The 11,161-nt window shown below is 39.3% G+C and overlaps 2 protein-coding genes across 4 annotated transcripts in view; one reads left to right on the top strand and one right to left on the bottom strand.

Moving 5' to 3' along the window:
* Positions 1-1,702: 1,702 nt before the first annotated feature.
* GDPD1 (glycerophosphodiester phosphodiesterase domain containing 1) overlaps positions 1,703-11,161 on the bottom strand; it is a 52,723-nt gene continuing 43,264 nt past the window's right edge. Inside the window, exons 8-11 of one of the 3 annotated variants that reach the window (XM_061142656.1) lie at positions 10,209-10,268; positions 4,565-4,616; positions 2,769-2,878; positions 1,703-1,843 (exon numbers count right to left, since the gene is read on the bottom strand). In XM_061142656.1, coding sequence (XP_060998639.1) covers positions 1,840-1,843; positions 2,769-2,878; positions 4,565-4,616; positions 10,209-10,268 — 226 coding nt within the window. In that variant the 3' untranslated portion in view covers positions 1,703-1,839. Of the gene's footprint in view, positions 1,844-2,293; positions 2,997-4,564; positions 4,617-10,208; positions 10,269-11,161 lie in introns of those variants that run through there. The other 2 variants (XM_061142654.1, XM_061142655.1) reach the window with 2 other exon arrangements.
* LOC133055868 (thymosin beta-4-like) lies at positions 7,058-8,329 on the top strand. The gene has a single exon (XM_061140953.1). The coding sequence runs from the start codon at positions 7,688-7,690 to the stop codon at positions 7,904-7,906; it is 219 nt and encodes a 72-aa protein (XP_060996936.1). The 5' UTR covers positions 7,058-7,687; the 3' UTR covers positions 7,907-8,329.

Below are 11,161 nucleotides of genomic sequence, written 5' to 3'. Positions count from 1 at the left end.
TAATGGTTTCTCATACTAGAACACACTACCGTAGTGGGAATTTCTAATAATGTACTTTCACAGCCTTGAGAAATCTCATAGAAATAGCACCTGGAAAAACGGCATATATCAAGAAACTGTGATGATGTATCAACAATGATGAAAAACATTTTTCATGTTTTTCTGAGAACAGCCTTCTTACAGACCCCAAGGCCAGACCCAGAAGGGAGTATGACTGGGATCATAAAAGCATGGACCTTGGAACAGCAGGTCAGTGTTAGGTATGAACACTGCCTACACACTTGCTGACTGTTCCCGAGACTATCCCACAAGGGAACGGCCTGGGGTCAAAACAAGGAGATCTGGACTATGTCAATGTAGTGTCTTGGGAAAGATAGATTGAAGAAAGTTTTGCAGTCTGCAATCAGGAGTAATAGCTGGACTCAGAGTGGACTCTGCACCTCAGTCCAGTAGAGGCTGCAGGTCCCCTGACCCATTGCACCAGATTTCGTGTTCAGCTCTCATTCTTGTTGCTTGCTCCTGGACGTTTAGGGCAACACACTACAATTTATATTTTATGTTGTCTTTTCTTAACCCACTGCAGCGATTTTATCTCTGCAGTTGTGGTGACTAGATGGCCATCTATAGCCAGGGCCCCACCCCAATTTTTAGAGCCTGTCCTGGCCAGAAAGGAGAGGTTGAACAGCTCTGGTACTCAGTACCAACTAACACCGTAATTAGTCCAAAATGTTATCCTCTGTCCTTTCAGTTCTATTAAATGAGGTTTTTTCCCAAGCTCTGGATCCTAGTTCTGCTAACTTGTGACCTGTTTTACCTGATAACATGCCTCAGACCTAGTCCTACAGAGAAGATCTTGCTACTTCAAATTAAAATTCCCTCAAACCAACCTGCCAACTGTTGTCCACCGGCATGTATTTAGAATTCTACTGGTACGCTGGACTAGACCTACAGCAGGGTGTATCAAATCTAGTGCCACCTTTATCCCAGCAAAAGGATCTAATTACATCTTTTTTCTTTTTCTAATTACATCTTTTGACCACTTCTCTAGCCTTCCCATCCTGCTGTGTGCCATGCCTAGCAGCATGTCTCATTATGAAAAGATATTTAATATCTTTTAAAATGTGATGCCCCTATCAGAAAAGCAATATTCAGATGTTATCTGATGACAAATGTGAACTCTGTTGTTATAGATACTATACTTTTATTAAGTGAATTGAAGTCACCTTGACTATAAAATCATCAAACTTTTAAAACATGATTTTCTAAACATCTTTACTATAGTGGGTACTTTCTCTTTTACTGATTGACACAAAATATATGCTGGTCCTATAATATGAACTGCATCATAACTGAACCACAACAAAGCAAACTTGGAATGGGGAAACTGTGAAAAAGAATTATATCAATGATGATCAAAAGCATCTCTAGCAACTATAATCATAAGTTATATAAGTGAAAGTGAAAATGACAGATTTAATGGATTACCTGCCCAAGTTATTTATTCAAATGCCAAGAGGCAATTTACCATAAAAGTGCATTTTATTTTTCTCATATGAGAGAGAAGTCTCAGGTGTGTTTACTTATATTATCAATTTATACCTCATTAAATTCTGGAAAAAAATTATAAAGCATATTTCGAATTACAATGGCAGAAAAGAAAACACCAATGAATTCTTTTGTTCTTGAAATTTTTATTTCAGTTTAAACAAAAAAACAAATGTTACTTATGTCATCCAGGGATAGGTGGGAGAGTATGATTAGCCTTCATAACTGTTAGCTGGCAAAGTCCAAATAAGAGGTGTAATCTAGGTCCAAGATGCTTATTGTTCCAGGATATATTTACCTTCCAAAGAGATAATGAAAATAAGTCAAAAAGATGATAAACGGATTTACATGAAGTCACATTAGAAAATCTGAGAAAGTGATGCCTAATGCTTTGGGAAATTCTGTTCCCATTTAATACTCAGAAGAATAAATTCTTAAAGATTAGGAGCAGATGGTTCATAAGTATTAGACACAATGATATGCACTTTCATCAGTTTGTTATGATTATTAGGACTCAAGATGTTATTTAAAATCTAGATGTAGGCCCAGACAGTTGGTCATTGCTAACAATGGAAAATGTACATTTCACTAGAGGAAACAAAAATGTGACTGTTAGCATCTTGTCTTAATTTACAATTATGAAGTCCAATTTTAATTTTTACCAAAAAAAAGAAATATAGCAGCAATAGTTACACACCTGAAAAAGACTCCAAATAGAATGTCCCTATTAATGACAGCAACCAAGAAATTCAAATTCAGTCTACAGATTTTATTTCTGATCATGTAACAAACTTTCAGGTATTTCTTTGAGCCTGCCTCTGTTAACAATGTACAACTTGTCAGATAATTACATCACTGCTTTCCAAGCTCTCTTTCCACAATATTTTTCCCCTTTAACTAAGGTGTACCTAGAAATAATGAGACAACTTGAATAGCTGTAATGACCTTCATTAATTCTGTCTTACTAATTAGTTGATCTTATCCCAGTGAAGGCTAACGTCAAATTTATCCAACAGCCTTTGATTTCAGAATTACTTATGATAGTAGAATACTGCATCAAATACAGAAATCTTGATCAATAATCTTCTACTTACATCTCATAAACAATTATCTTTCTAAACAATTTACAAATGTAAAATATGCAATATTGTTTAAAATAAATATACAATATATAGTTTCTACATTCTCAGACAGGCTTAAAAATGAGGTAATAAACACTTAACTGATTAAACCTTTTACCATTCTGGAAATGGCTTGGGGAAATAATGAAAAAATTTTTTCTTAGGTCTTTCCATGTTTTCTTTGAATGCTTCTGACTACCTCCTTCTCTATTCTGAAAAATTATGTAAAAAATCCTTAAGCTTTGTTGGATAGTCTGTCATCACCCCAGTTGCTCCCAAATCAAAGGCTCTTTTGTATTCCTGTTCTTCATTTAATACCCAAATGTACACCTGGAAATTAGAAAAATGAGACGTATGAGAAGAAATGTTAAAACAGCAAATTATCTTTATGTTAGCATGCATCCATTACAATCTCAGTACACTTAGAAACAACCTTTTAATAACCTGCAATTTAAAGTTTTTCTGGTAAGTGGTCTGAGGTGACCTCTAAAAATGGTCTGCTATTCACTCAACCCAGAAAACGCCACAAAATCATGTAAATCAAGAGGTTCAAATCGTCACGCTCCCTTTAAGAACACTTGTGAAACTGCCCAGGCCATTAAGGGTATGCATATCTGAAAAACCACCAAGTATTTGAAGGATGTCACTTTACAGAAGCAACATGCGTGCCATTCCATCATCACAATGGTGGAGGTGCTAGGTATGCACAGGCCAAACAGTGGGGCTGGACACTGGGTCAGTGGCCCAAAAAGAGTGCTGAATTTTTACTGCACATGCTCAAAAATGCAGAGTCATGCTGAACTTATAGGCTTAGATGCAGATTCTAGATGTAGATTCTCTGATCACTGAGCACATCCTGGTGAGCAAGGCTCCCAATGTGTGGGTAGGACTTACAGAGGTCATGGTCAGATCAACCCAAACATGAGCTCTCCCTGCCCCACTGAGATGATCCTTACTGAAAAAGAACAGATGATCGTTCCTAAACCAGAAGAGGAGCTTGTACAGAAGAAAAAGATACCCGGGAAAAAAACTGAAGAAACAAATAACTTATGGCCTCAGAATAAATGCTGCAAAAAAAAGAAAGAAAGAAACAAGGAAGGAAGCAGCAACAGCAAATAAAAGCCAAAAACAAAAAACTCTGCAATTTTAAGAAATCATTGAGCCCTTTAAACAAATTCCACTTTGCTCACTAAATATGACTATCCCACCCTCTGGCTTCAGTTCTCCTCACCTACCTATAGGTGAACTCTAGCTACTGAAAAACCAATACCATCTTGCTAACTATAAGGCAGAGCTTAAGGGCTTCATATAGTGAAAGTGAAACTGGAGAAGGAAATGGCAACCCACTCCAGTATTCTTGCCTGGAGAACCCCATTGACAGAGGAGCCTGGTAGGCTACATATATGAGAACCAGTAAAAGCAGCAGAGTTACGACCAAATCAAGTCAGTTAGAAGTTACTGCCCTTTATTTTATTTTTTTTTTACATACCTATTATTCATTTTATTATCTATGGTCACTTTTGCAATAAAATGTTGAGAAGTTGTAACAGAGATTGCACGGCCCACAGGTGTGACACTATCATCTGGACTTTAACAGAAAAAGTTTGACCATCACTGCTAATTGCAAGTTCAAACCTTTTCTCTGCTCCTAAAACTTCCCACGTACCCTCCAGCACTTTCTCCATGTTCACTGGGAAAATTTAGCACATTTATTTTTTAATTTTTTTTGTTTTTTGACTAAACAACAATATTTACTTTTATTTTATTTATTTTTCCCAATTATTTTTATTAGTTAGAGGCTAATTACTTTACAATATTGTAGTGTGTTACTGCCCTTTCAACTTGTGTTGAACTGGTAAACTATGCTCTTTCTAAAATGCATCATTACAAAAACTTACCTGAATGCCTCGGGCAGTGAGGTGGTCAAACAAAGCTTTTCTCATTAGTAAACTAGAAAAGAAAAGCATAAAAGATTTAGGTACTCCTTAGTCCTAAGGACCGACTAAAATTAGTCCTCAATTCTAATTCAGTCAGTTTAGAGCTTCTAATCCCTACGGTGGAGAGGTCTGACAGAATGTGGTCCACTGGAGAAGGGAATGGCAAACCACTTCAGTATTCTTCCCTTGAGAACCCCATGAACAGCTTGAAAAGGCAAAAAGATAGGACACTGAAAGATGAACTCCCCAGGTCAGTAGGTGCCCACTATGCTACTGGAGATCAGTGGAGAAATAACTCCAGAAAGAATGAAGGGATGCAGCCAAAGCAAAAACAATACCCAGTTGTGGATGGGACTGGTGATAGAAGCAAGGTACGATGCTGTAAAGAGCAATATTGCATAGGAACCTGGAATGTTAGGTCCATGAATCAAGGCAAATTGGAAGTGGTCAAACAGGAGATGGCAAGAGTGAACATCAACATTCTAGGAATCAGCAAACTAAAATGGACTGGAATGGGTGAATTTAACTCAAATGACCATTATATCTACTACTGTGGGCAGGAATCCCTTAGAAGAAATGCAGTAGCCATCATGGTCAACAAGAGTCCGAAATGCAGTACTTGGATACAATCTCAAAAATGACAGAATGATCTCTGTTCGTTTCCAAGGCAAACCATTCAATATCACGGTAATTCAAGCCTATACCCTGACCAGTAAAGCTGAAGAAGCTGAAGTTGAACAGTTCTATGAAAACCTACAAGGCCTTCTAGAACTAACACCCAAAAAAGATGTCCTTTTCATTAAGGGGACTGGAATGCAAAAGTAGGAAGTCAAGAAACACCTGGAGTAACAGGCAAATTTGGCCTTGGAGTATAGAATGAAGCAGGGCAAAGGCTAATAGAGTTATGTCAAGAGAATGCACTGCTCAGAACAAACACCCTCTTCCAAAAGCACAAGAGAAGACTCTACACATGGACATCGCCAGATGGTCAACACCAAAATCAGACTGATCATATTCTTTGCAGTGAAAGATGGAGAAGCTCTACATAGTCAGCAAAAACAAGACTGGGAGCTGACCGTGGCTCAGATCATGAACTCCTTGTTGCCAAATTCAGACTGAAATCGAAGAAAGTGGAGAAAACCACTACACCATTCTGGTATGACCTATATCAAATCCCTTATGACTATACAGTGGAAGTGAGAAATAGATTTAAGGGACTTGAACTGACAGACAGAGTGCCTGATGAACTATGGATGGAGGTTCGTGACATTGTACGGGAGACAGGAATCAAGACCATCCCCAAGAAAAAGAAATGCAAAAAGGCAAAATGGCTATCTGAGGAGGCCTTACAAATAGCTGGGAAAAGAAGGGAAACGAAAAGCAAAGGAGAAAAGGAAAGATATTCCCATTTGAATGCAGAGTTCTAAAGAATAGCAAGGAGAGATAAGAAAGCCTTCCTCAGTGATCAGTGCAAAGAAACAGAGGAAAACAATAGAATGGGAAAGACTAGAGATCTCTTCAAGATAACTAGAGATACCAAGGGAACATTTCATGCAAAGACGGGCTCAATAAAGGACAGAAATGGCAGGGACATAACAGAAGCAGAAGATATTAAAAAGAGGTGGCAAGAATACACAGAAGAACTGTACAAAAAAGTTCTTCATGACCCAGATAATCACAGTGGTGTGATCACTCACCTAGAGCCAGACACCCTGGAATCTGAAGTCAAGTGGGCCTTAGGAAGCATCACTACAAACAAAGCTAGTGGATGTGATGGAATTCCAGTTGAGCTATTTCAAATCCTGAAAGATGATGCTGTGAAAGGGCTGCACTCAATATGCCAGCAAATTTGGAGAACTCAGCAGTGAAGACAGGACTGGAACAGGTCAGTTTTCATTCCAATCCTAAAGAAAGGCAATGCCAAAGAATGCTCAAACTACCACACAATTGCACTCATCTCACACGCTAGTAAAGTAATGCTCAAAATTCTCCAAGCCAGGCTTCAGCAATACATGAACCTTGAACTTCATATATTTAAGCTGGTTTTAGAAAAGGCAGAGGAACAAGAGATCAAATTGCCAACATCTGCTGGATCATCGAAAAAGCGAGAGAGTTTCAGAAAAACATCTATTTCTGCTTTATTGACTATGCCAAAGCCTTTGACTGTGTGGATCACAATAAACTGTGGAAAATTCTGAAAGAGATGGGAATACCAGACCACCTGACCTGCCTCTTGAGAAACCTGTATGCAGGTCAGGAAGCAACAGTCAGAACTGGACATGGAACAACAGATTGGTTCCAAACAGGAAAAGGAGTACATCAAGGCTGTATACTGTCACCCTTCTTATTTAACTTCTATGCAGAGTACATCATGAGAAACGCTGGGCTGGAGGAAACACAAGCTGGAATCAAGATTGCCCGGAGAAATATCAATAACCTCAGATACGCAGATGACACCACCCTTATGGCAGAAAGTGAAGAAGAACTAAAGAGCCTCTTGATGAAAGTGAAAGAGGAGTGTGAAAAAGTTGGCTTAAAGCTCAATATTCAGAAAACTAAGATCATGGCATCCGGTTCCATCACTTCATGGCAAAGAGATGGGGAAACAATGGAAACAGTGGCTGACTTTATTTTTTTGGGCTCCAAAATCACTGCAGATGGTGACTGCAGCCATGAAATTAAAAGATGCTTACTTCTTGGAAGGAAGGTTATGACCAACCTTGACAGCATATTAAAAAGCAGAGATATTACTTTGTCAACAAAGGTCTGTCTAGTCAAGGCTGTGGTTTTTCCAGTGGTCATGTATGGATGTGAGAGTTGGACTATAAAGAAAGCTGAGCGCAGAAGAATTGATGCTTTTGAACTGTGGTGTTAGAGAAGACTCTTGAGAGTCCCTTGGACTGCAAGGAGATCCAACCAGTCCATCCTAGGGGAGATCAGTCCTGGGTGTTCAGTGGTAAGACTAATTTTGAAGCTGAAACTCCAGTCCTTTGGTCACCTGATGCAAAAAGCTGACTCACTGGAAAAGACTCTGATGCTGGGAAAAATTGAGGGCAGGAGGAGAAGGGGACGACAGAGGATAAGATGGTTGGATGGCGGCACTCAGCGGCGGCCACAGCGCAGACCAGACTTCACTCGCTCGCAGCTTGCTCCGCGCCCTCTGCAACAATGTCTGACAAGCCTGATATGGCGGAGATTGAGAAGTTCAATAAGTCGAAATTGAAGAAAACGGAAATGCAAGAGAAAAACCCACTGCCTTTGAAAGAAACGATTGAACAGGAGAAGCAAGCAGGTGAGTCGTAACGAAGCCTGCGCCGCCAGTATGCACTGTACATTCCACAAGCATTGTCTTCTTATTTTACTTCTTTTAGCTGTTTAACTTTGTAAGATGCAAAGAGATTGGATCGAGTTTAAATGACTGTGCTACCCCTTTTCACATCAAAGAATGGAGAACTACTGACAACGTAGGCCGTGCCTGCCTCTCCCATCTGCCTATGTGGCTGGCAGGGAAGGAAAAGAACTTGCATGTTGGTGAAGGAGGAAGCTGGGTGGGACGACAGTGAAATCTAGAGTAAAAAGCTGGTCCAAGGTGTTCTGCGGGCTGTAAAATGCAGTTTAATCAGAGTGCCATTTTTTTGTTGTTGTTCAAATGATTTTAATTATTGGAATGCACAATTTTTTTAATATGCAAATAAAAAGTTTTAAAACCGGAAAAAAAAAAAAGATGGTTGGATGGCATCACCGACTCGATGGACATGAGTTTGAGTAAACTCTGGGAGTTGGTCATGGACAGGGAGGCCTGGCGTGCTGCAGTTCTGGGGTTGCAAAGAGTCAGACACAACTGAGCGACTGAACTGAACTGAACTGAACTTAGATTTAATCCCGATGTTTCAGCGATATAAGCAAGGGGTGGACTCAAGCAGTAATAGCTGTTGTGATGCGTTTATATCTTAACTGCTGGATCTCCTTTCTACTCTTTGCTGCCATTCTTCCTGAAGCAGCTCAATGGAGGCTTTCTCACTTTTCCTGCTGGTGCCATACTGAGAGTGAGAAAGAACTAGGGAGTCTGTGTTCCTAACTTTCCAAATCAAAATAAGGCAGTGAACTTGGGTCAAATTCTATAATGTCACAATCCATTTACAAAATGAATTAGTCTTTTGCGAGTTATCTTAGAAACGTAATGTTCATTAATTACACAATCTTTTATAAAGAAAAAAAAGTTTTTTTTTTCAGTTCCAAGTAACTTAAAAAGTGAACTTTTAGAATACAAGTCACTTGAGCAAGATGGAAGCTTTTTGTACTGAAAAGTTATACATATTATTTCTGTTCTGTTTAGTCTATTAGAATGATTAAGCAGCAGAAATGAAAAATCATATGCATTTAACACCAGCTAAAATGCATCCTTGGGAATTTCCTGGTGGTCCAGTGGTTAGGGGCCATAAGTTCAATCCCTGGTTGGGGAACTAAGATCCTGCAAGCCATGTGGCAGGGCCAAAAAAAAAAAAAAGCATCCTTAAAAACTACAAATGACATCAGGAATAAAACAAAAAAAGAATAAACCCTGTGGCACAGAGAAAAGACAAAACTAGTTTTCAAACTCTGAAACAGGAGCTAAGGAAAATAGGTTGTGATTCATGACTATTATTTAAGCATTCAAGGCATTCAAGGTTCCATTTTCTTTTCTTTCTTTCTTTGGCTGTGTTAGGTCTTAGTTATGGCATGTAGGATTTTGTGTGTGTGTGTGTGTGTGTGTGTGTGTGTACTAAGCACTTTATGAAATTTACCACTCACAGCTCATGTTCACAAATAAGCTTGAAAAATCAAAGGGACTCTGATATTCTTAAAACTCAAAGGCTAGTAGATAAAGGCCCACCTTTCTGATCTTTTCTGCATTTGAAGAAATGAGGATTTTTTTTTTCAGTTGTGAACTCTTAATTGCGGCATGTGGGATCTAGTTCCCTGACCAGACATGAACTCATTCCCTCTGTGTTGCAATGGAGCATGGAGTCTTAGCCACTGGACCATCAGGGAAGTCCCCAAGGTTCCATTTTAAAGCAAAATAGAGGTAGGTTTTACCTAAAATTACACTCAACATGTCTTAGAATTTAAGGAATTTTCTCTGAGGTAGATGCCCACTGTACAGGTGGGGCTTCCACTCTGCTGTTAAGTCTCAGTGTAGATTTTCCTTAGATATGTGCCATTAGTCAATGTACACTCTTACATATGTTTTACACGTATGTTTTACTGCTTTACATGCTTCTTTTCACCATGCTTTTGTCTGCAGGCTAGTGGAAACAGTGAGTAAGTGGCAGGGGATGGGTATATATCCCAGGTCTGCTACTGACACGCCAAGTAAATCATTTAACTTTGGGTAGCCAAGTGCTCAGTTTTCTCCTGAGTTTGACGAGATTATCTCCCAATTCCTCTTAAGGTTTTGTGACTAGTAATTAAGCTAGTTCTAAATGATTCATACACATTCATTTGTATAGTTGATGTTCAACTCATCATTGTTACAAATTACACGTAGAAAGTCTGCTCTAGATTATAAGCATCATATTTAAGAGTTAAAACAATAATCTGTATATCAAGAAACTAAAATTCTTACATATCAGAAAGCCAGATGAGAAACTTCTGACTTCTGGACATGGTGTGTGGTTCTTTCAGCCTGAGGGAAAATAAAATTTAAATTAGAATCACAGGAATATATCAGTGTGATAAAACAAGCTCAAGGGAAAAATCATTGCCTTGATTGTACTTGGTATATGCCTCAGTTCAGTTCAGTGGCTTAGTCGTGTCTGACTCTGCGACCCCATGGACTGCGGCACTCCAGGCTTCCCTGTCCATCATCAACTCCCGGAGTTTACTCAAACTCATGTCCATCGTGCTGGTGATGCCATCCAACCATCTCATCCTCTGTCGTCCCTTTCTCTTCCTGGCTTCAATCTTTCCCAGCATCAGGGTCTTTTCCAATGAGTCAGCTCTTCACATCACGTGGCCAAAGGACTAGAGTTTCAGCTTCAACATCAGTCCTTCCAATGAACACTCAGGACTGATCTCCTTTAGGATGGACTGGTTGATCTCCTTGCAGTCCAAGGGACTCTCAAGAGTCTTCTCCAACACCACAGTTCAAAAGCATCAATTCTTCTGCGCTCAGCTTTCTTTATAGTCCAACTCTCACATCCATACATGACCACTGGAAAAACCATAGCCTTGACTAGACAGACCTTTGTTGATAAAGTAATGTCTCTGCTTTTTAATATACTGTCTAGGTTGGTCATAACTTTTCTTCTAAGGAGCAAGCGTCTTTTAATTTCATGGCTGCATCTGAGTTAAAGTCACCCATTCCAGTCCATTTTAGTTCAATGAGTCCTAAAATGTCGACGTTCACTCTTGCCATCTCCTGTTTGACCACTTCCAATTTGCCTTGATTCATGGACCTAACATTCCAGGTTCCTATGCAATATTGCTTTTTACAGCATCAGACCTTGCTTCCATCACCAGTCACATCCACAACTGGATGTTGTTTTTGCTTTGGCTCCGTTTCTTCATTCTTTCTGG

This window comes from Dama dama, chromosome 5 (assembly GCF_033118175.1).
Source record: "Dama dama isolate Ldn47 chromosome 5, ASM3311817v1, whole genome shotgun sequence".
In the NCBI taxonomy this organism is placed as follows: Eukaryota; Metazoa; Chordata; class Mammalia; order Artiodactyla; family Cervidae; genus Dama; species Dama dama.
Note: the sequence above shows the minus strand (reverse complement) of the source record. Positions and strands in the feature narration are given on the sequence as shown.

Coding starts and splice junctions, on each gene's coding strand:
- LOC133055868 (XM_061140953.1), top strand. CDS start 7,688: ATGGTTGGATGGCGGCACTCAGCGGCGGCCACAGCGCAGACCAGACTT.